This window comes from Eurytemora carolleeae, unplaced genomic scaffold, assembly GCF_000591075.1.
Source record: "Eurytemora carolleeae unplaced genomic scaffold, Eaff_2.0 scaffold410, whole genome shotgun sequence".
Taxonomy (NCBI): Eukaryota; Metazoa; Arthropoda; class Copepoda; order Calanoida; family Temoridae; genus Eurytemora; species Eurytemora carolleeae.
Window position 1 is genome coordinate 203,433 of NW_019396348.1, and position 27,210 is coordinate 230,642.

The 27,210-nt window shown below is 32.2% G+C and overlaps 1 protein-coding gene across 3 annotated transcripts in view; it reads right to left on the minus strand.

Annotated features, from left to right (window-relative positions):
- The window catches only part of LOC111701458 (uncharacterized), a 32,535-nt gene extending 12,406 nt beyond the window's left edge, over positions 1–20,129 (minus strand). The window contains exons 1-6 of one of the 3 annotated variants that reach the window (XM_023472747.1): positions 20,122–20,129; positions 18,353–18,357; positions 6,079–6,139; positions 4,681–4,806; positions 2,307–2,341; positions 478–615 (exon numbers count right to left, since the gene is read on the minus strand). In XM_023472747.1, the coding sequence (XP_023328515.1) occupies positions 478–615; positions 2,307–2,341; positions 4,681–4,806; positions 6,079–6,113 (334 nt within the window). In that variant the 5' untranslated portion in view covers positions 6,114–6,139; positions 18,353–18,357; positions 20,122–20,129. Of the gene's footprint in view, positions 1–477; positions 616–2,306; positions 2,342–4,680; positions 4,809–5,787; positions 5,809–6,078; positions 6,140–18,245; positions 18,251–18,352; positions 18,358–20,121 lie in introns of those variants that run through there. The other 2 variants (XM_023472748.1, XM_023472749.1) reach the window with 2 other exon arrangements.
- Between the last annotated feature and the right edge of the window lie 7,081 nt (positions 20,130–27,210).

The window sequence follows — 27,210 nt, forward strand, 5'->3', positions numbered from 1 at the left end:
TTGCACTTTTTCACTAAAATTGATTTAAAATTTTTTTTTTAACACCTTCTAACCCACAAGCTACTAATGGTTTTAACATAAAAATGGCCAAATTCACTGTAAAAAAATTACATGTTTTTTAAATGAAATATTATTTTAAAACTTCAAATTTTTCAAAATGACTGAATAAAACTTTAACAAGCCTTTCTGATAGAAAATGTATTATGTTAAAACCATAATAATATACTTTTAAATATATTGTTTAAGCAACTTAAAACTACATCTAAAACCTGTGGATTAAATCACTCAAATTCAAAAGCTGTCAAAGAAAATATCGAGATCAAGTGTTTTAGATAAGCACTTATTCAGACGGAAGTTTTTAAATCGGGACATTTTCCGGTGTTAATGTAAAAAGGGAGAGTGCTAGGACAAAAAAAATAAAGGAAGGGGGGGGGGTGTCAACCACCCCCCCTAAGAATATTGAATCTAAATATTGACCTCCATCAGTAACATCCGTCCCCTGGTTGGTTTCAAGGATGCTCTTACTTCGACCAAATCTGCGAGAACCTTCTCCTGCTCCGACCTTGGAGAATACTGACGGGAAATCCAGGTTTAGTTCAACAATATTCCGCTCTTCTACATCAAACATGGAATTCATGCTTGGAGTAGTTTTTCAGATCCCCCCTGTCGGATTTAATAATTTAATTTAAAGCATGATGTAATGTAATCAAGGTTTAAGTCTTTTAAGTTTGCATATGACCTGAGGCCGAATTTAAAGAATTTGAGCTGCGGCTTAAATCTAAACTGCGGCTCAAATATGGTTGGTTCCACTTAAAATTGTATTCATTTCTTCAAGATTTAAGCCAGCACTCAATTGAAACCGTTTTTTTTGGCGGATTTAAGACCCGGCTCAAATTCATTAAATTCAGACACTGAGCTTGTGGCGTAAGCCATCTTAATTAAAGAAAATATATATCTAAAATTTTCAAAAAAATTTGTTCATACATGTTTCTCCGTGGGCCATTCTATTTTAAAAATGGCGTGCTGTAAAGATTAAAGGGACAGTAAAGGAAAAATGAAAGGGGGTATAGGCTGAAAGCTAATCACTTTAGCTCTTGATCGCGACCCATGAAAGTTTTATCTAATGTCCCTGTCTCGAGAAACTGATATAAAACTGTGTTAAATTATACGAAAATTCATATATGTAAAATTTTGAAAGTCTTAAACTTAAATCACGTGACCAGAACTATCACCAATGGCAGAGCAGTATACTGGTCACGTGTCTCCGCCTGTATCACGTGACCACTTTACTGCACTGCCATTGGTGGAATTTCATGTCAAGTAATACGGACGTAAAAATAATATCATGAATGAAATCTATTGAAAATAGAAATAACAAATATAAAAGTAAACCTAATTTACAATTAGCTTTCTCTGGGATATCATCGTTTTCAGATTGGTTGCTTATTTGCTGAATATGATCTGTTTAAACCTACTACTTTTATACAAAATTGTATATATATTTATTTTCGTATATATTTGACACAGTTTTATATCAATTTCTTGAGACAGGAACATCAGATATGACTTTCATGGGTCGCGATCAAGAGCTAAAGAGATTAGCTTTCAGCCTATACCCCCTTTCATTTTTTCTTTTCAGTCCTTTTAAGACGCGGCTCAAATTCATTAAATTTAGACATTGTTAAAAATGGCGTGCTCTAAAGATTAAGGCAGAATCTCGAATGTTCAAGTCTTTTTAGATTATATGTTGTACTGAGGTTGTGCTTAAACCAACCTGATTAAACACCGCTTTAGTACTCCGTAGCAAAATTATAGATTTTGGAAATTCTTAGAGAGTAGAAAAAGTTTCCTTGAATTTTAGACAAACATGATGTTTGGGGATTCTTTATTTTAAGAAATAAAACCAAAATTAGACCCCAGTCATACATGACACTATAAACTTTAAAACAGAATACATTGTTCATTTTCTTTAAGATAAAAAACGATTGTGGAAGTCGATATTTTCCACCTCTAGAAGTCTCAAGAGTTCCGCCAAAGCCAAACCAAATATATTCAGTATTTGTATGTGATTCTTCTCAGTTGTTTGATCTCGATATATAGATATAGATATATGGTTACTGAACCAGCCTCAAAGTAAAACAAAAATCTTTAAAAGTTCAAACAGAACAGAAGTTTATCTTTACAATTTGAATAAACACGGTCCTTATTAAACAAAGATTGTGTTTGTTTAAGTTTTTTATCTAAAAAGATAATGCTAAAACGTTAAAACTAAATAGAAAATACATTTATATCATATTCCATGGTTCCTGTATAGTCCGGGTAATGAAGTACAGTCTCCAAACTGAACATTTTAAATTAAAATAAAATTGAAAAGAAACTACAAAATGCTTGTTTAGAAAATATATGCACTGATAGTTGTGGGAAATAAAAAAAAAAAAAGGATTTGAGTCTGCCACAAATTCAATTTTCTAATCCCTATATCTTTGAAACATGATGATGTTAATTTTTGATATTTTAAAACAAGATTTTTTACTCTAACAGAATTTATAGTTTAAAATATCTCCAAGGTATAACGACATTGGGTGGCAAACAATAGGGATGAGAAAATTTAATTAGATTAGAGTTTCTTTGAGTTTGTTAATATATTCCTTAAGAATCTTTTTGCTTAAGCAAAATTATGGTCATGGGGTTTCCTGCATCGGAAACTTTAATTTTTTGCGAACACTCCCTTGGATAAAACCCCAGAGTTGCTAATTTTGGTCCATTCCCAATTTGCTATCTAACTAACTACAACGAAAATCTTTTCTCGCAATATTTTTAGTCATTTAAATATTTAATTCAAAATCCGTCGAAATTGGCGTAAAACTATTTTTGTACATTAATATTTAAATGAAAAATAGTTAACAGTAAATACAAAAAAATCTCCATTTAAAGGCAATGTAAGGTAGTTAAACTGAGTATGCAGTGTTGTGGAAAACTTCTTTCGGATTCATTTGAGACATATTAAACTTTTTAAAAATCTGTAAATCCTGAGTTTAGTTTTTTTTTTAATTATTAAACAATGACAACGAAAAATCAAGTAAAAATTATACAGTAATCTAATTGGATGGTTAGGAACATGAAGAAATTTGTCAAAAATCTATGCTAAAATCGATTATTTCGTTTTTATTATTATATTGAATTTCTTATCTTCTTTGATTTTATTAGCAGATTTCTTCAAATTCTTCAAATGTCTTCTTTTCAATAATAACTCTAGAAAATCTGCCAAAAATCTTTGTGAATAATGAGAAACCAGAATAATGAGAAAATAGAAGCTAATAATTGAACAAGAGAACTTATTTTCGATGAAAAGATACATTTTTATTCTCTCAACATGTTCCTATTTATGACGTCTGTATTTAATTGAAGAACTTTTTTTACATTTTATGTCGTCGTTATTTAATGGTTTAAAAAAACTAATTCTGAAAACGTATCCACCCCCAAAGTAGGAGTTTTGAACGTTCCTAGCTCAGTGTTCATTATTGAATTAGCATGATCTTATACCAAACAATGTGACAAGACATTTCAAAGCTGGTTAAATTTAACGATTATAAAGAATTATGAAATTTTTGTATTATTTTTGATATTTCCTACATTTTCACAATTTATTTTGTAGATTCTATCAAGCATTGTATGCTAATTTATCAAACGGCTGTTTACATCAAAATATAATATTTTATCAAATTATTCCTAGCTGAGTACTTTCCAGAACAAAAGTGTTTAAAAACCTACTTGATTGGGTCGGGTTTCTAGAGGGCTAAAAAATGAACTGCACATTTAGAAGATGTGTAAAATAGTTTTAATGTGTATTTACTTGTGAAATTTATTTCATTTCTATCCAAACACAGAAGTCCGTAAACTATCCTGAATGAAAACTTCAGATTTTGTTTATAGAATTCAATAAACAAAATAAAGATGGGGTTTAAAAAGCAAAAACGGGGATGCCGGAATTTCAGAATAATCATGAATAATAATGTGGAAGATATTGTGGGTTTTCTAGCTTTAAAAGTTATAGTTTGAAAATTCCTTTATGAAATGCTCGAGTCACTTGTGTAAATAATTTACAATTAAAAATAATAAGTTTTCAAAATGATAAACATTGATATCTAATTCAGTCTTGGTCAGCCAAAGCTTTAAATATGGTATTTCATCTTTGCATGGAGAATGATGCTAAATTACGCTTACAGTCCTTTTTTAAATTTAAACCTAATGTATAAATATTAATTATTGTAGGTTCTTGGATTTTATAAATTTTTGTCATCGTTACAAATGCGTAAAGTCATGGAATTAAAATTTATAATTAAAACTAACCTCTTCACATTAAAGAAGCTTAGTTTATGTCACGCCCAAAACCCCACATTTTTTAAATCTACATATCTTTGCACCCTGAAGATGTACATCTTTGACATTTAAAATTGTTTAAAATAATTACCAAAGGTCTACGACATATGGTGGAAAATATATAAGTATATAAGTTTCTCTTTTGGATTTTTATACTTAAACTGTAGCTTTCTCGTAGTGGTAGATTACTTTTGTTTTTAATCTTTCTGATTAACTTATAACGAATATTGTGGTCATATATTGAACTATGCAAAATTCGGTTCAAATGTTAATCCATGTTAATTTTTAATAGAATAATACCATTGCTCCTGAGAGGACAGATTTTGTGAAGTAAAAACTTGAGCTAATTTTCTTATTCCCTTCACCTCCTTCCCCTCCTTAATTTCCTTCATCTTGTTCATCTCCTTCCCGTTCATCTCCACCAACCTTCAAACATATATATACATATACGCACTTTGCTTGACTGTCTCAAGGAGTATGGACTATGATGGAGAAGGAAATGACCCGGCCCGCCCTACCATATGATCATACATGCATTGCAGACGGTAATCAATTTGAAATAAAGAAATATTTGTCTGATGTATACAAATACTGCGTATATGTATTTAGAACAGCTTATTGTAAACATTGACACTAAACACGCTGGGGGGGGGGGGCGTTTGGCATCCCCCTTAATTTTTTTTGACACTATCGCCGTGAAATTTTGTGACTTTTAATGAAAAGTGATTTAAAGGATTTTTTTTTACAGGGAAGGGTACAGCCACAGGGCCAGGCGGAAAAAGTCCGGTCTGTGAAAAAAAATCCTAAAATAGCCTATAACATTTTTGTGACTAAAGCTACAGATCTAAAAGCTATATTTTTGAAAAATGCGTGTCACACTTTGATATTTGTTTTAAAAAAATAATACATGCTTTTAAAATCGTTCGTTTTTTAAAAAAGTTCGTTTTTTTAAAAAGTTCGTTTTTTTAAAAATTGTCATTTTTCAAAACGATCATTTTTTAAAAAATCGATGTTTCGTTAACGATCGTTAAAGAAGAGAGGAAACCGACCTGAGGGGCATCATTGAGTAGTGATTTAGAAAATATCAAGAAGTTTTAGCTACCCCACAACTTTTTAAATTCATGTAAGACGACATTCAATAAAGTTGCATGTAATTTTTTTTCTTCTAAAACGATCGTTTTTCCAAAACCGACCGTTTTTATAAAGTTCGTCATTTCGTTAACGATCGTTAACATAATTTTCAATAAATTTTTTTTTTTCAAAAACGATCGGTTTTTAAAACAAAAGAAAAACGAAACAAAAAACGATCGTTTTACGATCGTTTTTTACAATCGTAGAAAGATTAATCGCAATACAAATTCAGGTGTGTTCGTTTATAAATATGGGATTTGCTACGGTATTTATTACAGAAGGATGAAATCGTACTGATGGCTTCAACATCTTACTACAAACCACCAACATTTTCTGCACTTTTAAGAAAATTTATATAGGAATTAAGTCTGAGCTGTGTCGCCAACTCAAATATTCTAATCCGTATATCTTTGCAACCTGATCGTGTACACCTTCGATATTTCAAACTTAAATTATTTGATCCAATAAAATTCAACAATAACTTAATTCTACGACATTGGGTTGCAAAGTTTTTGTCAAAGACGCAATCCCTTTTGAGAATAATATTATAATAAAAGGGGACAATACCTAGAAGGATGAAATCGTACTGATGGCTTTAACATTTTTCTCCAAACCTCCAATATTTTCTGAAATTTTACGAAAGTTTTATAAATTTCTTAATTTTAACTCTAACTTTTATATAGTCAAAATATGTTTTTTACATTATTATATTGTAAAAATTTATTATATCCAGAGTTAGTAAGTTTTCCTGTAAAGGCCTCTTCTGTGCACCTGTTTATAATATTAAACAGTATATTTAAGCGAACAGGAAGGATAACGTTAACAAACTGAGTATTTACGTTAACATATCTACAGAGGTACAGGAGTATCCACAGAGGATAAGACTGAAAAGACGACTTTACAAAATTTATTCAGCGTTTTCTTGTAAACTTGATTATTTCTTTGCAAACTCTATTAATCTTCAAATTGTTGTATTTTAAGAGTTTCAGATCATCAATTACTCAAATATAGAAAAGTAATAGTGTACTGCTCTACTAATTTCGTAGCGGGCTGGCTCTTTACCAAGATTAAATCCACTCCATGAATCATGACATATTTCCATGTTTAGTTAAAAGTTTCAATATTAATTTTGCGGTATCTGCCCTTGACTTCATACAGAATAGTCACCCCAGTTTAAAAGTTGCATGATCCTTGCCGGTACTGTCCAAGTCGTACTATCCAGTCAGGCTACCTAGTGTACTGTCTAAGTCGTACTGTCCAGTCAGGCTACCTAGTGTACTGTCTAAGTCGTACTGTCCAGTCAGGCTACCTAGTGTAGAGTTGACCTGCGGCCCGTTTTATGCAACAAATGTAGCGTGGCAAGATCACAGGGTATTGTTTAGACATCATTAAAGTCTTATTTATTGTTAAAGGGACTGTAAGTTAGGTTATAAGTGAATGTCCTGTCACGCTCGCCATGTGTACCGAAAATACGGCACTATATTTCTTTATACTTTTTTAGATTCTTTTTATTCGATCGTTTCTGGGGATTGCTAATATATTTCCCGAATCTATATTTTTCTATCTCAGTGAGAGAGACTCAAAGTTTACTTACAAGGTTTATTGTTACTTCATACTTCATGTACATCCAGTCATACACTGTTGCAAAATTGCAAAATACAAAGCTTATATAGACAACGCCAATATTCGCAGATAAGGCGTGTTTAGCTAGGCCTGAATATAGACTGAAAAGAGCTTGGTATATTTTAACAAAGAACAAGAATAAGGCTGAAATATTAAAACATATTTTTACCATTCTAAGAACAAAATTTAAATTAAACCATTTTTTTTGTGCAATTATTATTAAAAATTGGCACACATTCAAGAGATTGTAAGCTAAATTATAAGTGAATTTCCATTAAAGGGACTATAAGCTAAATTATAAGTGAATTTCCATTAAAGGGACTATAAGCTAAATTATAAGTGAATTTCCATTAAAGGAACTGTAAGCTAAATTATAAGTGAATTTCCATTAAATGGACTATAAGCTAAATTATAAGTGAATTTCCATTAAAGGAACTGTAAGCTAAATTAAAGTGAATTTACATTAAAGGGACTTTAAGCTAAATTAAAAGTGAATTTACATTAAAGGGACTGTAAGCTAAATTAAAGTGAATTTCCATTAAAGAGACTATAGGCTAAATTATAAGTGAATTTTCATTAAAGGGACTATAAGCTAAATTATAAGTGAATTAAATTTAAAGAGAGGAATCCCCGATTCACAACAGTACTCTTTAAACCTTAATATTTACACAGTAAGGTTGCACAGATATGGGGATTAACAAATTTCAGTTGTTGGCAAGAACTCAGATCATTTATCAAATTCCAGATAATCCATTTAATTAAACGATAAGTATATTTCTACTGATTAAAAAAACAGGTGCATGATTTGAATATTTTAAAAACTTTAACTGCATGTGTAACGAATTTCTTCAAATCGAATTATTTTTCAAGTTTTCCAATTCCTTCTCCAAAAAGATTTAGAATTAGTTTGTTTTAATTGTAAAACTAGGCTTTTCATACTTACAGTTTAAGCGTTTAACTATTGCTTTAAAAGTCGCAATTTTTGGTTGTTTTCAAATTAAAATTGGCGCATTTTCAAAATTAATTAATGTCGATATTTATTCCAGGCAGCATTTTTATATTCAACTTTAATCCTAAACCCTTGGGCAATATAAGTTTGGGCCCGATCGGTTCAGCCGTTTTGACTTTAAACGGATACAGTCAGACAAGCCAAATATACCCATATAAAGTAGAGCCTAGAGGGAGGGTAGTGGAACTGAGTGTAAATCCCAACATCTATGTATTTTTTACGTAAAAAAATTGAGTATTAAATATTACATGTAAACTAGTTTTCACTCTTTGAGCTCTGTTCAGAATTAATTTCTATACAGATCGAGCTCCATACACGAGTAGAACATGGATCACTGAAGATTATATTAAAACAATATATTTAACTCCCCACATCAGCTGATCAATGCAGTTTAATCTAATTAATTACTGTAAATTCCTCTGAACGTACTGAGCGTATATCATATATGTATGTATATTGTATACATATATGAATATATATATATCCGTGAAACCTTTTTCTGATACAAATTGTGGAAGATAACCTCGTTTTTCTGCCTCGTTTATTGCAATGAATTTTTCTTATTGTAATACATATCGTCATAAACCCTATATCTGTAAACCTGAACAAACCCTGTACATTATGAGTAGCCTCTGTTTATTAACTGCGTTTGTAAATAACTAGGTAAAACCTGTATCACAATAATAAACATTTTTTTCACCCTCCCCCCCCCCACATTAATGTAACCCCCCTCTATGGCTAAAAAAAAACACCCAGAAAAACAAAACTATTGTAGCAGGAAAGTGATGTGTTGATATTTCCTGCGATCATAAAAGGGTTTTTCTTCTCTCTCCTTCTTCCATTCCCCCCCTCCTCCTCTATCCCTTGTACAGATCTAACGGATTTATTCGTGCTTGTATGTGAATTCTATAAATAACCCAAGCCACGCCGATAACCAAGCCACGCCAATTGTTCCGTTATTCCTGAGGCCCGGGTGCTGGGGGGATGGCCGGCCAGCTCCCGGGGAACGAGGGTTAAGCTCTAGGCTAGGGTGGAGTGAAATTTGGGGAAAAATGGCAGTTGAAGACCAGCTCCCTAGTTAATAGGTTCCCCTGGAGATCTCCCATCACTCTGAACTATTCTCAATTCATGCAATTTGATTCGTATAGTATTTTCTTATAGTTTTTGTATCTTTGTAAATAATAATAAATTGTGAGAAAAACCGACTCGTCGAATATTAGATCAAATGAGTAGTTGTATTGATTCATTTTTCTTTCATATATAATACTATATTATGTATATATAGATGTAAGAATAGAAAAATCACAAAACCTCTGAAGATAAAGTTAATCCTTACTATGTAAACATGAAAAAAAGAAGTAACTCGAATCTTATTAAAATTTTTTTTGCCGGTTCTAATATTTGAGAAAATTGGCAAAAAGAAAGGTGTTTATGATGTCCAATGTCCTTGACAATTTACAAGGTATACATAGACATTTTTAATAACCCCTAGAATTAGATTGGGATATGAATTCAAAATCTGTAAAAATTTTCAAAAAGTGGATTTAGTTTATGTAAACATTATTTGTCTGTACTTGCCGCATTCATAAAGTTAATGAGAGAAGAGAAACATTTAACTTTAATTCTTTTGTAAAAACGTGTTTGCAACCATGAAAACTTTTCTCATTAGAAAGATATTGTAAAGAACAGAAATGTTTCCAAATTTAATTTCATGGGTCCTTTTCTTGTTATCCTAAAGGTCCCCCCTCCATTACTGTCCAATGTGCATGGTACATTATAATGTTTATAGTGTGGGAAAGTAGAAGAGTAAGGTAAAGTGTTTGTAAGATAAGATGCTAGAATACTTTGGTATAATGTGTAACTATTTCCTTCCATTGATGACAGGCATTTTCTTTTATTTACCACCGACTAGGGAGGGGCATTTATTAATTACTTTCTATCATTTACCACCGACTAGGGAGGGGCATTTATTTATTATTTCTTTCATTTATCACCGACAAGGGAAGGGCATTTATTTATTATTTCTTTCATTTACCACCGACAAGAGAAGGGCATTTATTTATTATTTTCTTTTATTTAACACCGACTAGGGAGGGACATTTATTAATTACTTTCTATCATTTACCACCGACTAGGGAGGGGCATTTATTTATTATTTTCTTTCATTTACCACCGACAAGGGAAGGGCATTTATTTATTATTTTCTTTTATTTACCACCGACAAGGGAGGGGCATTTATTAATTACTTTCTATCATTTACCACCGACTAGGGAGGGGCATTTATTTATTACTTCTTTAATTTACCACCGACAAGAGAAGGACATTTATTTATTATTTCTTTCATTTACCACCGACAAGAGAAGGGCATTTATTTATTATTTTCTTTTATTTACCACCGACTAGGGAGGGACATTTATTTATTATTTCTTTCATTTACCACCGACAAGGGAAGGGCATTTATTTATTATTTTCTTTTATTTACCACCGACTAGGAAGGGGCATTTATTTATCATTTCTTTTATTTCCCACAAACTACGGAGGGGCATTTGTTTATTATTTTCTTTTATTTACCACCGACTAGGGAGGGGCATTTATTTGTTATTTTCTTTTTTTTACCACCGACAAGAGAGGGGCATTTATTTATTATTTTCTTTTATTTATCACTTACAAGAGAGAGGCATTTATTTATTATTTTTTTATTTAATGCAGACCAGGAAGGGGAATTTATTTATTATTTTTTTTTATTTACCACCAACTAGGAAGGGACATTTATTTATTATTATTTTTTATTTACCACCGACTAGGGAGGGGCATTTATTTATTATTTTTTTTTATTTACCACCGACTATGGAGGGGCAGTTATTTATTATTTCTTTTATTTACCTAGGTCTAATAGTAATTTTAGCTACAGATCTAAAAAATAGAAACAAGTGTTACATCAAAACGATGAAGGTTAGCGGTCTAATTTTTTTCTTCAATGAATTGGCCTTGCAAAAAAAGGGGTCATAAACATGCATTACTTTAAGGCCCCAGGCTATACAAAGCTTCAGACACCCCAGGCTTTATAGGGTTAATGTCGTCTTCCTATTCCGAAGTTTTCTGGTTCTCAGTCTTACTGTAGGTGAACACTAGATAATCCACTTAACAACAGTAAACAATAGAAATTATTGAAATTAGTAAGTTATGAGTTGTGGAGAACTTGATTTCCCTGAAGTTAGTCTGATTATCAAATTAAGCTTTAGTGATATCTTGCATTCAATATTCGTATATATATTTATATATGTGTAAATGTATGTATATACAGGGTGTCTCAAAACAAACACTCATTATAACACTCACTTTGGTTCAGTTTAACATTTTTTGGAAGTTTTTTGTTGAAGATAATCTTAAATTAAAATGTTATTTATTTTTCCTCTTTCCGCAAATGACGTTACAACATGGATGGAAGACAAAACGGATGCGGCAAAGAAGCGTTATGAGTGAGGGCAAGTTATGCAAAACTGCGTTACTTCTGGTGAAGATTGTACTTTTCCTCATTAAAAAATATCTTTATAGAAGATTAACATCAGCAATCAGAAAATGCAAAAGATCACAAGGAAGACAAAACGGGTGCGGCAAAGAAGCATTATGAGTGAGGGCAATTTGTGCAAAACTGCGTTACTTCTGGTAAAGATTGTAATTTTCCTCATTAAAAAATATCTTTATAGAAGATTAACATCAGCAATCAGAAAATGCAAAAGATCACAAGAAAGACAAAACGGGTGCGGACTGGAAGCACTATACATGTGAGCGCACTGCCGCAAATCAATGATTATGAATCTTTTGCGGAAAGAAAGACAAACAGTTGCGACGAATCTTACTTACCCCCCCCCCCACTACCAAAGTTCCTCTATGATAACATCACTGGATATATTAGTCTATACTCTCTTTCCTTTTCTTTGAATACAATATGAAAGAATTTCTTTATAATCGAATTAAGTTAAAATTGTTCTCTGAACTCAATATAATTTAATCCTGAGTAAACGTATATTTCTCCTCCAGGGGATTTTCTATTATTGCTTTAAATCCCAAGATACCACCTGCAAACTGTAGACGCCCCTCTCCTAATACCACTGTCTTCATTTATTTTGATTATTAATTTTTTAACTGATATATATAGTATATACATAAATATAGCAAACAAAGAATACTTGTCAAAATCATTTAGTATACAAATTATTCTTCTAAAATTATTCTCCAAAACAGATTTTTGTCTTGCGTTGATAGATTAATTAGTGATAGTGAACTGTCCGGAGGATTGAGTATTTTCGCCTAGGGGGAGAGGAGAAGAAAGAATGTTATCCTTTCTACCAAATATCAGACATGATGGATATTACACATTTTCAGGGGCAAGATAGGCAACACAGGAAAAGGGAGAGGTGGAATTGAAGGGGGGGGGGGGAAGGCGCTGGAGGGGCTGAATTGAATAATCATTTAATTTTTAAATTTTACTTCCATTTCTATTTTTATGTTTTTTTTCGGATTTAATTTCTCTCGGTTTAGTTTAAACTTTGCACAAATATAGTATTAATTTTTAAGTGTTCATTAAAAAATACAAATTTACTTTTTTCTCGTTCCTTTATATGTACTGTGTCCGAGTTTAATGAATTTAAATCCCCAGAAACCGGTTTCAATTGAGCGCCGGCTTAAATCTTGAAAAATTGAATACAATTTCAAGTGGAACAAACCATATTTAAGCCTCGGATTGAATTTTAAGCCGCGGCTTAAGATCTTTAAATTCGGCCTCAGAGCACTTAAAAGCAAGTCCAATAAGTTAATGTTTCTTTTTATTCTTCATGCAGAGAAAACAAGAAATCCAGAATTCAACAACTTTCTTTATATGAGAAATTTTGGGATAGGAAAAATCGTTCATTTTTTCATATTTGTAAACTCTTGAACTTATTTAAATTTCTTGCCGGATTCCCCATGTCATTTTTCAATTTTGAAATTAGTTAATTCTTAATATTTTCTTCTTTTTCCTTCCTCCAGCCACTTTTGTTTAGCTAGCTCCTGCAATAGAAAACTATCAATTTTTAAAAAGAAATACAAGGAATCGAGGATCTAACGAGCAAGTTATTTGATATTATTTATTCTACAGAACTATATAAAAAACTCAAATTATTGTGAGTTAAATTAATATTCTGTTTTGAGACATGTTTTAATTCATGACATTTTTTATTCCAGAAAATTTAAATTAAAGTTAAAACAAGCTATGAATATTATTCTCTTCAAAACAACATGATTCAGTAGATTTTTCATATTTCTTTGAAAGAAAAAGAATTAAAAAAAAAATTTTCTCCTCATCATAAGAATAGGCTGAAGAAAAATATAAACCAAAAATATTTTAAAAATAGGACATCACACTAGTCCAAACTGAATAGGACATCACACTAGTCCAAACTGAATTTAAAGGGAAAGTTAAGGTAAAATTAAAGGGAAAGTTAAGGTAAAATTAAAGGGGGAATTCTGGTCACGTGATACATACGGCGCCACGTGACCAGATAATGGACTGCCATAGGTGGAAATTCTTGTCACGTTATACATACGGCGCCACGTGACCAGATAATGGACTGCCATAGGTTGAAATTCTGGTCACGTTATACATACGGCGCCACGTGACCAGATAATGGACTGCCATAGGTGGAAATTCTGGTCACGTGATACAGACGTAACAATTATATTATCAATTATATCTATTAAGAATCCTAGTTTTCATATTTGTTCCGTAATATGACCTGTTTAAAACCTTGATTTATATTTCTTTTCACAAATATATAAACGTCTTGGTATAACTTTAAAACTTATTTCAAATAGGATCGTAGATTTTAAGAGTTCTATGTCGTCATTGATATGAAAACATACTGAAAAGAAAAACAAATGTTGTGAGTTATAAGTATGGAACCGAAGGAATTTTCTATTTTCAAAGGAATTGAGTTTTTGCCACAAACTCGGATTTTCGTAGACCTTTAATATTTCAAACTATGAATGCTATTAGATCAAATAATGTGAGTTTGAAATATCGAATGTTTACATCATAAGGTTGCAAAGATATAGGTTTTACAAAAACTGAATTTGTGGCAAAGACTCAATTCCTTTGTGAGTAAAACAGAAGGTGTACAAGTAACACTTTAAATCTTGGTGGTGTAAACAGAGATTTCTCCCAATTATTTCCTTTCTCAAGTTAAATTAGCGAAGTTAAAGACAGATTTCAAGAAAAATTATTCTAGAGTTTAAATTTCTGTTTAAGTTTAAAGTTTTTACAAGAATTTAATTAGAGGATCTTTGTTAAACTAAGAATTATTTTTCCATCTCTAATAGATTAATTAATTTACCAATACAGATAGAACACTAAATGTCGTCTTTTCAAGATTTCAGGGTTTTTCATTCACAATAAACCTGAGGCAAAAGCCCAAAGGAATTACGCGTATGCTCTCTCTCTGTCTTGTCATTCAATGTAGCATGCACATAACTCTTTTGGCTTCTGCCTTGGGGTTATTGTGAAAGAAAAAACCTCAAATCTTGAAAAGACGACATCTAGTGTTCTATCTGTTATTGTTAATTAATCTATGTTTTAAACCATATGATGATTGTAAAATGTACATTAAGCAAAGTTAAATAAAGATAAAGTTTAATTTTATTTCTTATCTTTTAGATTTAAAACTTGAAATATTTAAACTTACTGCAGCACAAGCTAACTTATATTCAGTCAAGGATTGTAAGGCAAGGAAAGTTATTTAAGAAGTGTACACATCTTTTGTACTGCAGTGTACTGTCTCTGGGCGGTAATGTAAACACAAGACAGATGTCGAAGCCTGAAATGGGATCCATCTTTCACATAAAAAATCGATGAAATATTCTGGTCATAGGAAACAATTGTGTGAATTATCAAAATTTTCAAAATTTAATGCTTTTAACCTCCTCGGATACTAAACGAACACTGATGCATTTATTCTTGTTTACAAATTCCGCCTAAAGAGAACTGGTTTCAATATGTGTACGCAGAGTATACACGACCGCAATAAACTTTCCTTGCCTTAGATTCTTGTATTCAGTATTCTCCTAATTTAACTTTGACAGGAAAGGAATTGATTCTTTGCCAATAGAAATTTAAGGTTGAAATATCAAAAGTTGATAACATCAAGTTGCAAAGATATTGGGACAAGTAAAATTGAGTTTGTCACACAGACTCAATTTCTTAAGATAAATTTTTAAGTAAGTATGTCAGCTTCAGTTTGCAGTAAACAAATCCAACAAAAAATCTTTTATTCAAACAAAAGTTTAAACTTTCATAAACATAAAAACATTATAACTAAATGCTACTTTTTCAATTTGATTAAATTAAAAATGTCGCAGAAAATTTAGTTATTTCAAAGTATTTGTCTGCTTATCTAGTTTACTATGGTTTAAAGCTGTGAAATGTTAGATACCCATATTACCGTTAGCTTGATCTCTATATCCACTATGGGCACTTTGAATTATACGAAGAACCTGCTTAATCTCTTGATTTTGTCTGTTTTCCAACATGGTTGAACGCAAAATCTGGCTCCTGACTGGCTGAACTCGTTTTCCACAAACGAAACTCTTCACGGGATATTGAAAATATGTAATAAATCTAGGTTCCGAGATTTCTCTACTCAAAGTCTAGTTATAGTCTCACTGACTCTATCTCTAGCCAAAACTCAAGGCTATGTATACGTCCGTATAACACAACGTTTCATGTAGTACTAATTTATTTATATACAGGTAAATCAAAATGACCGGATTGGCCGGTCAGGGTCAACATGGATAATAAAGATGTACTAATCATTACAACAGAAAATGCTACATACATATTAAATTGACATGTAGTAATGCTTAATCTCGGATCTCGAGACATCCACAATTAAAGAATTCCCTGCTCAGGATGTTTACTAGCTGTTTCCATTTTCTAGTGTTATACCTCTTCTTTTTGATCATGACAGTATAGTACAATGAATCAATCAACACTCAGCAATTAAACAAACCTCATGATGAACCTAAAGAAGCTGTCAAAAACTCAAATTTTGTAATCCCTTTATCTTTACAAACAGATAAGATAAGATAAGATAAGGTTTATTGCTAAAATACATGTATCTGTGTACAGAACGAGTTTACAATTACAAATTGATGATTATATTAACAGTACGAGTATAAAGCAATTAGATGGAAAATAGCTCTTGGCTGTTTTGATTATTTTTTCCACCTAATTTCAATAATGATAACAACACATTTAAATTAAATAGATTTAATACGAACTGTTAGTGATCAGGGTGCGATTTTATCTTATGCAAAATAGTTTATACATCAATTCGAGAACTAGAGTTTAAAGTAATTTTCTGACATGTACACAACAAATATCAAAGCATATTAAAACATATCTATTGTAAACCTTTTATATTTTAAATTTAGATTATTAAACCTAACATAATTCATATTTTTAAATATCTTTCCCGGCCCTGTATCCCCTGTATCCCCCTGTATCCCCCTGTCTGTATCCCCTGCATCTCTGGTTTTCTCTAGAAAAGAAAGAATCATTGAATGTTTATTCTCAAGTTTAGTATTGGATACAAAACTTGGAATAAACTCTAACTTTATAGAAAACTACTTGAACTAGACATTTGTCGCAGACAACAGAAAACTACAGTGATATTCTAAACAATATTAATTGATTGATGACTGCAAAGTCGTCTTTGACTTTACAATTCGCTTGCGGCGTTTACTATTGTTTACCTGATTTTAACAATATTTTTTTATAAATAATAATCAAGATTTGTGTTTAAATTTCAATTTGGAAAAAAAACATGAAAGTGTAACATTCTGAACCAAATCATTCCTATTCTGGTAATTATGATAGCAGCACATAGTGCTTGGGCTATCCTGAGATTTTTGTTTCATACAAAAATATTGTTAAAATCAGGTTACCAACGTTGAATGCCACAAACTATTTCTAAGGTTAAAGACGACTTTGAAGTCTTCAATCAATTAACATAATGCTAGGGTATTTAGAATTTCACTGTAAATAAAATAGACAACAGAAACTATATAAACTCACTTTCCTTAGACAACAGAAACTATATAAACTCACTTTCCTTAGACAACAGTAACTAAACAAACTCACTTTCCTTAGATAACAGAAACTATATAAACTCACTTTCCTTAGACAACAGAAACTATATAAACTCACTTTCCTTAGACAACAGAAACTATATAAACTAAACATTTTTTGTAGTCAAAAGAAACTATAAAATTTAGACTCTTTACCTAGTCAAAAGAAATTATAAAAACTAGACACTTTTCCGTGTTGACATCGATAGCTGACAAGATCGTGACTATTACATTGGCACTGATAGTTTACAAGCTAGTGTCCGTGTTGACATCGATAGCTGACGAGATCGTGCCCATTGGTTTGGCATTGATTGTTCACGAGCTAATGTCTGGGTTATGACATTGATAGTAAAGTGAAACTGATTTGTACCTGGATAGAGAAATCCTTATGGAGTAGGGCATTTTCTACATTCCTAGACAACAGAAACTATAATAACTAGACACTTTTCCTAGACAACAGAAACTATATAAATTAGAGACTTCTCCTAGACAACATGATCACTAGATAAAATAGTTTATTAAATCCCTTTCTCCTTGAATTGTTCTTATCTCCTAAAGTCAAAATTTTAATATTCATGGTAAAATAGCACTTTAAAATATAATATAACATGAAATTATGAATTTTGTAAAATTGAAATATTTTTATCGTAATGAAAAGGTCTTACTTTTTACTTCTTACTTTGAATTTTCCTTAACTTTCCATACAATGTAAAATGATTTAAAAAATGGTGTTTTTTTTCTGAACCATTGCTCGTAGGAGGCGAAGAGAGTTAAAAAAACTAAATAATAAAATGCTCTTGGATTGTTTGTTTCTAAAACTCTTATTGTTTAGAAACTTTAAAAACAAGTTTATAGAAGAGAACTTAATTTGTTAGAAGAACAAACAAATTTTGATTTTGCATAAAACCCATATACATTATTTCGTTGCATGGTACCGCAACTTTTCTAAAGCAAATTTTCTTAGAGATTTTGATATTAAAACTTCGGTTCTTCGTGTACTTTAAAATTCATTTAACTTTTTAACAAGACAAACAATTCTGGATTACACTTGTCTGTAAACTATGGAACGTAAAAATCCGGTATCTAGTCTATTATTGTATTCTTGAATTCTTTTACTTTTGTATTTTTGTATTCCTGCATTCCTTAAAATCCTGTATTTCTGTATTCCTATATTTCTGTATTCCTGTATTCCTGTATTTCTGTATTTCTGTATTCCTGTATTCCTGTATTCTTATATTCCTGTTTTCCTGAATTCCTGTATTCCTGTATTCCTGCATCTAGCTGTATTCCTGTGATCCTGTAATTTAATGCCAATATCCCTGCATTATATACCCCTGTCTCCTTGTATCCATGTATCCCTCCCTATATCCATGTGTCTGTGTATCCCTCTATTCTTAAATAACTTTTTTACTTGATATTAAAAACTACTTTGAAAATTATATCGGGGTAAACTATGAAACCCTGTAGAAACTAGATATATTGGGGTAAACTGTGAAACCCTGTAGAAACTAGATATATTGGGGTAAACTGTGAAACCCTGTAGAAACTAGATATATCGGGGCAAACTATGAAACCCTGTAGAAACTAGATATATCGTGGCAAACTATGAAACCCTGTAGAAACTAGATATATCGGGGCAAGCTATAAAACCCTGTAGAAACTAGATATATCGTGGACAAACTATGAAACCCTGTAGAAACTAGATGGATCGTGGACAAATTATAAAACCATGTAGAAACTAGATATATCGGGGCAAACTATTAAACCCTGTAGAAACTAGATATATCGGGGAAAACTATGAAACCCTGTAGAAACTAGATATATCGGGGCAAACTATGAAACCCTGTAGAAACTAGATATATCGTGGACAAACTATGAAACCCTGTAGAAACTAGATATATCGGGGCAAGCTATTAAACCCTGTAGAAACTATAGATATATCGGGGCAAACTATTAAACCCTGTAGAAAATAGATATATCGTAGACAAACTATGAACGCCTGTAGAAACTAGATATTTATTGGGGGAAAACTATGAAACCCTGTAAAACTAGATATATCGGGGCAAACTATAAAACCCTGTAGAAACTAGATATATCGTGGACAAACTATGAGATGTAAAGAAAGTAGATCCCTGTCTCTCTCTTCTGTGGAATGTAATGAAAGAGCTGGTTTCCGTATTGATGATGTATTGAAAATATTCAGATATTTTATCTAGAAATAGAATATTAACAAAACCCATACAGACTCTTCTTATTATACAAATATTAATGATANTTTAGTGTTTTACTGATAGCGCTTTTATTTTTGACAATCAGTTTAATATTTCCTCAATCTTTTTAAGAAACTCAAAAATGTCCAATTATTGGGATTAAAAGTTTTTTTTCATTTAAAAAAAATTCCTAGATCCTGAATGCAATTTGCCCATACTGTATGTTTTGTGCAAAAATATAAGAAAAATGAAAGTGTCATTGCAAAAGAAAATTTAAAAGTGTGTCCAACTTTTACGTCCTATTAATTTTTGAACATTTTGGCTCTTTACTTCAATAGGTCAGGCGCTGGGAAATTTTTAATAAAGCTTTTAAGGTCGTTAGAAAGATACAAAATAAATACCTATTTTGTTTTACAATAGTTATAATTTAGTAAATTTTAGAACTTATAGCTTTAACGCACTTGCTAAGTTGCTTTGAGCTTTCGGTCCTAAGAAGTAATCAGCATCATGTAGAATTATTTTTTAATAGTTATTTAAACTTTGAAGAACACGTACTTGCCTTATAATTTAATATAAAAAATATCAACTGTTTAAAACCGTAAAAACAGAAGTGATTCAACTTCGTCTACTTAGTTCAACTACTTCTCGCTATTGAATCTGGTCTCAGCTATACATCTACTGACAGATTATAATATGAAAACTGGGTTTTTCCACAAACTCAAATTTACAAATCCCTATATCTTTGCATTTAGGGTTTAGGCGAAGAGGGAAAATCGTTTCGCGAAAATTTCGAAACCCTTATTTGCAACCAAATGGTGTAAAAATTAGTCTATTTTTCAAGGGACTGTCGACGTTTTTTAAAATTTAAAAGATTCAGATTTTTTAAAATTTCCGTTTATTTTCTTCTGTTACATTAATCCACAATTGTCACTTTTCTAAAATACCCGAAATTGATAATCATCAATTATATAGATAAAACAAATACCATGCACCATTGATATTTTTGGTGTATTTTCAGGTAGAAAGGGAACCATTGTGAATCGGACATGAAAGAAATTGAGTCTTTGCCACAAACTACAATTTTGTAATTCCTATATCTTTTGGAACCTGATGATTTAAAGCTTTGATATTTTAAACTTAGATTATTTGATCCAACAGAATTCAAAGTTTGAAATATCCTAAGGTGCAAAGACTTAGGGATTAGAAAATTAGAGTTTGTTGCCAAGACTCAATTCCTTTACTTACAAATTTTTAATTTGGGTGAAAGCTCCTTCATATATTTGTAATATGTTTAATGGAAGGATAAATCTAGGGAAGAAACAATATTATATACTACTCAACTCTTTCTTCATTCTTTTCTTTGATACTACTATAGATACACAATAAACAATCATTAAGTATTGATATTTTCAATCTGATTTGTAAACAATATTAATCATCTGATCTACTTTAAGATAATTCACCTAATGAAGAAAACTTTTGTATTGGATACCCTTAATCCTGAGCTGGGAACTTTTGAACGGTGAATATCGGGATTAATGCTTGATCCAATCTTTTTCTTGATTTTGAGATTAAATATTGCTTGTTCTTCTCTTCTTATTAATCTCCAGATTAATTTTCCGATAGAGATTAAGGATATCCTATTCTAAAGTTTCCAGCTCTGATTTCTAAATCTCTGTATCCACTGTCGACACTTTTGATTTTATGCTTTTGGATTTATCTGCTGGATTGCAACCAATGAGAGTAGTTACATTTATTTCTCGGCTTCTGATTGGATGTTGAAATTCTCCAATTAACATTTTGAATTTGATACACATTCCTGGATACAAACTAATGATTAAATTGAACTTGACATACAGAGAAAGAGGAGATCAAGCATTGATCTCGAAATCCACAATTCTGAAGTTTCCAGCTCAGGTAGGATTAATATCTGAACATCTCCAACCTGTGTAATATTAAGTTACCTTTCAAGATTTTAATCCTGTTTTTTAATTAATGGAGTCTTTTGTTAAGTTAAAAAAAATAAGGGTTTAAAAAAGAAGATCGTTAATCTCTATCTAGAAAATGTTTGAAAGGGCGGGGAGTGGTTGTGGGGGGGATGGGGGGGGTAGGTCCTCAACTCTAACAAGCCACACCCCAACTAAGCCTCCGGTGCTTTATTTTCACAATGAGGAAGGATCAGGAAGAATCAGGAAGGATCAGGAAGGATCAGGAAGGGTCAGGAAGGATCAGGAAGGATCAGGAAGGATCAGGAAGGATCAGGAAGAGTCAGAAAGGATCAGAAAGGATCAGGAAGGATAAAGAAGTATCCAACCACAATATATGTATACTTTTATCATTTTATTTACCTTGAATTATTCCGCTGAGTTTAGCAGTAAAGTTTTAAACTTTATAAAGACTAAAAAATTAATAAACTTATTCAATCTTTTATATTGCTTTAACCTGAGATAATGCTTGTAAGCAAACATTAAATTTAAACTCTGGATTCTAGAAACACAAAATATCATTATTCTAAAAGTGTAAATGTGAAAAATACAATGTACAGTACGTGTGTATATATTTAGCTAAAAATATTAAATCTTTATTTACAAAAGAAAATACAGTTTTCCCTGGGGAATAATGTTAATTTTATACTAATTACTTATTCTATCTTTCTTCTACTTTTAGCAAAATCATTTCTTTTTAGAAGAAAATGTAGATAAACACAGATATATATAAAAAATTACAAAACAAACAAATGGAAGACACAAAAATAGAGCCATTTCAGATCAATTTGGTGTTTGGTGTCTTAAAACGTCAAAATAGCTTAATAGAAGCGGACTGTTTTTAGCGTCTTCAATAATAAATGTATATTCCAACAGAAAAGATATAATTAAAGATTTGATGAAACTATAGTGTTATTTATCATTATTACTTACTTCGTCGTGAATTTCATAATGAACGTGCTATAAAGTAATCATCGTGCTATAATGTTAATTTAACTGTACATTATAGCACGTGTGCTATAAAGTTTTGATTGGTTCTCGGATTTTCTCCAAAAAAATTAGGATATTTCCAAAATATTTTTTTCGATTGAAATGAAAATAAAATTGAATTCAACTTTATATTTTGACTTCTGCTTTGTTTTAAAGCTTTTTTAATCTAGACATAACCATTGAAATAAGACAGTACAAAAACGTTTATCAAAATTACCGTTAACACTATTATTTTGACACGACGCCTTTATAGATTATAATTTGTCCCTCGCTAAAGCTCGGGACAAAATTAAATCTAAAAAGACTTGAACCTTCTCGAGAAAGAGAAAATTTCTGTCCAAAAACTTTATAACACTGCGAACCAAAATAACAGTGTTATAAATAGTTATTCTGACAATATAAAGTTAATGTCATGAGTGCCACTTTGATAATATTAAAATTAAATATTGAACGATTGATTAACGAAAAAATAAAATTGACAATATTAATTTTTAAACTCAAGACCTGAACTTAAAATGTGCAAAAAGTGCTTTGAATGAAATATTAAAAAGTATGGGAGAGAAAGTTAGGAACTAACATCTAAGCTTGATATTCCGTGCTAAAAGGTGTGTGCTGAAACTGCAGAGATTTTTGTTATATTAGAAAGAATGACATTTTTTGTGAACGAAGGTGTCGTTCAGGAAAAAAACTAACAACGGACTACTTTGAACGTTCAGAGAAATGAAAACTCGATTTAAAATTTTTCAACCTGAAAAAACTAACGTTCATTTACTGAACGAGCAATTTTTTTAACACAATTCTACAAAAATAATAGTTTTTTGAGTTCGTTTGAACAATTTTGAATCTTTTTTATTTAACGAATGTTTTTACCGATCAAACAAGTTTACTGAAGGAACGATATAACTAAACGATCGTTCGGTAAGAAAACGAACGAAATAGATGGAAAATGAACGATAATTTTTAGAACAAACGCTATCAATTTTATTAACGATTAAAAAAATGGCCGGTTAATTCACGAACAATAAACAAACGAAATGAAATAAACGCACCCATCTCTACTCTCATACGCCTGAAAGGAGTTGATGCTGAATAAAAGATATCTGATCTATTCTCCAGCCTGAGAAACTGAACAATAGCCAGCCATGGGAAATTCAGGGGAAATCGATGGAACAGATAGAATACATTTCTTTTATAGTTACATGGGGGGGGGGTTGTCCATTACCCCCTTTTATTCTTTAATTTGACACTCTTTGGTTCCTGCCTGCCCTATTCTGCAATAAATGAAAAAAATTCCGGCGGAAACCAGGCAGTATGAGTAAAGCATTTTTATTCATAATTTGTGGCGTGGTCATGAATGAAAAATTTATCGTATATACATGTAATCAACAATATAGAGGTTGGACTTTTTTAGGAATCACATGAGTACATTTTTATTTCTTCAAAATTCGATTTTTGTTCCGCGGGCAACGCTGGGCACTTCAGCTAGTACTTGTTAAAATACCTTTTATATTCTTATCTCAATAAATTATAAAATGTGAAAATTTGTTTGTCCTTGCAGGATTGTACATTGAGATTCACAGAAAATACAGAAAATAATCTTAATATCTTTTTATCTTCTACAGTATACAATATACACCTACTGCACTTACACCAGATATTATATATCTTATGGAGGGGAGTGGTTTCCTAGATACAATTAGGGGGGTAGGGATTTGAGTATGGGCGAGGGGGGGGGGGGGGGATTCTTAAATACGATTGTTTTTTCAAAGAATTTTTTCAAAGAATTTTTCAAAGAATAAGATGATATTTTCGGGAAAAATTATTTGAAAAGTAATCATACCAATATTATGTAGTAAATGCCCTACTCCAATAAATCCTTTTATACCAGTATCAATCCTGGTACAACTCAATGACAATCCGGACACGACTTTATCTGTTTCAATACTCAATCCTTGTCTCTATGATCGACGAAGCATAAGAACTAGTCAGTTCCACAATACTTTACTATCAATGTCAATCCGGACATGACTTTATCTGGATGAATTCCCAATCTAGTTCTATCCTTCACAAGAGTGATTCAGAATGTTTCTTGTTTGCAAAGAAACAATTATCTCACACTGTAATCAAGCAAAGTCTAATTCCGACTAAATGTATTTTGTGTTCTATCTGACAAGTTAATTTAATCAAAGTAATTACAAGTTTTACGATGTTGTATAGCTAAGAACAATACAGGTTTGATATAGTTATTCACAGACATAGCTAGGTTAGGTTAATCTCAATACAAGTTTTGTGTAGCTGTTTAGCACATTTAGATTTACATACAATGTACAACATAATATGTCTATTCAGGTTTACAAATAAAGGGATTGCTAAAATATTTGCTACAACTGGGGGGGGGGGGGGGGGGGGGGGGGGGAGGAAGCGAAGTGGTGAACAGTAGGACTATCTATCCGTATTTTCACCAAACTTCTTTATTCCCAGCAACTCTCCATCTTCATTGGCCGGTTCCATTCTTGGTTTCTTTTGTAACTTGATGGGAACCTGATGACAGACCTTTCTTGATTTCTGTCTGGAAATCAGTTTAGAAATCTGTTCTGGAATATCACAGGGTACAGGGTTGCATTCTTGTGCGGAGAAATAGTTGCATTCTTGTACGGAGAAATAGCCAGTATATCTTCTGTGAACCTCATGTCACTCTTCTCTTGGCACATCATAGCATTCTTGTCTAGGCTCATCCAAATATTTTTCCTTTGGAACATTTTGGCACACCATCTTGGGTAATATTCTGGCATACTTGACGAGGTTTATCCCAACCTTTTCCTTGAGAACCTGTTTACAGGGCTGTCTAGGTTCATCCTTTGTGTAAATCATTGCACTGCATAGTGGGCACTTCATCACAATGGATGCCATTGCAGACAGGATTGTTTACAAGAATGCATTCTCTAACCGTCTCTGTGTAGCACTCTTGGACAGTTTGACATTCTTTAACACTCTCAGTGGAGCCCACTCTTTTAGAGACAGTATTACACACTTGTTCAGGACCTGTCTACATTGCCAGACATTCTCAACCTTGCACTGGTGATCAGTCCTGATGCCACAACTCCTTCTCATGGGTGATCTTCTTCAAGGACTTCTCCACGCTATTGCACTCCTTCTTGGATTTATCATAGCACTTTTTCCTCAACAGAATCTGACACAGGTTGCCGATCACGGTCTCCAACTGGTTCTCTTGTGTTGTGCCACAGTCCTGTTCTTGGGTATTAGAGCTCTTATTCTTGTCTCCAGTCTTATACTCTCTCATCTTTGGTGGTACACATTTCGCTATAGTTTGTGTTACACTGCTGTCCATATCGAGTCTGGCACTAAATTCCATACTCAGTTTGGCACTTTTGCTTGGGAACATTTTGTCCCTTTCCTTCTGGAATGATGGAGGTTTTAGGCACTTGAACAGTGTTGCACTCTTGCTTATACTGCTTATGACACTTCTGTTTTCGCCGTACATTTTCTTTCTGTACATTTTCTCCACATACATTTTCTCTCTGTACCTTTTCTCTATGTCTACATCCTGGCTCCCTACGTTTTTGATCCAAGTGTTGTTTCTGTCTTACTGCATCAAAATTTCTCTCCATATTTATGTCTGGCGCCAGGTCTATACTTGAGTCTGGGTCCCTGTTGACCGACTGGTCGGCCCTCCCTACATTCTGTCCCAAAAACCTCACTGCAAAAACCATATTAATCCAATGCTCATCTTGCAATAATTGGCTCAATGTCAAATGCTCAGGTCTCGCGGATCGAAGGAAATTCCAAACATGGACTGGACCATATTGCTAACCCTAAAACTAAACCAATTAAAATCTCTCTGACCACTGAAATGAAAAAAACTTCACAACAACTTTAATAAAGCCGACTGGGTTAAGCTTACTCAGCACACAGAAGACTTATTTAGCTCAGCACATCAATCAAATGATGCAATTAAGGATAAACAAGTTTTATGACACATCATTAATAAGTCAGCTTAAAAGATACATTCCTGTTGGAAGAATACCTAAAATCCACATTGCCATTCCCACTGATGTTGCTGCACTTGTGGATGAAAGCGATGATTTAAGGTAAACTGATCCTGGAAACCCCCGTGTCACTGAAATGGACAAGGAAATTGAACAAAAGCTTTATGAACATTGAAAGAAAAAATGGTCTTACCATCTAGAAAATTGCCAACAAGGGACCTAGAAACTTTGGGACATCATTAAAACTTTGAACAGTGGCTCAAACAACAACTAACCCAACAACCATGGTATCTCCTTCAACAACATAATTATTGAAAATCCTAAAAAATTAGCAAACAAAAGACACCAACCTTCTAATCATAACAGTAAAGATCACAGCAGCATTAACTGCCCAGCAAAGCTGACTACCACGACTCCCAGCTCCATCTGGTACAACCCACTGACGTGGCTATCCCCCTCGGACTCAAGACTGCTCAAGAAGATGATTCAGTATTTGAAGGGCTACAACAACAAAAAGAAGAAGTCATAACAGATGACAGAGAAAAATATCGAGTATATCTGGAAGAAGAGGAATAAGAGAAAGCTATGGTTGAAGGGAAAAAAGACTGAGTCTGTCAGTTTACAGGGCTCGCAACTGCATGCAAGTAAATCCATAGTCGTTGGAAACCAACTGCGTGTAAAATAAACATAGAAGAGCAAGTCTTGCAATTTTT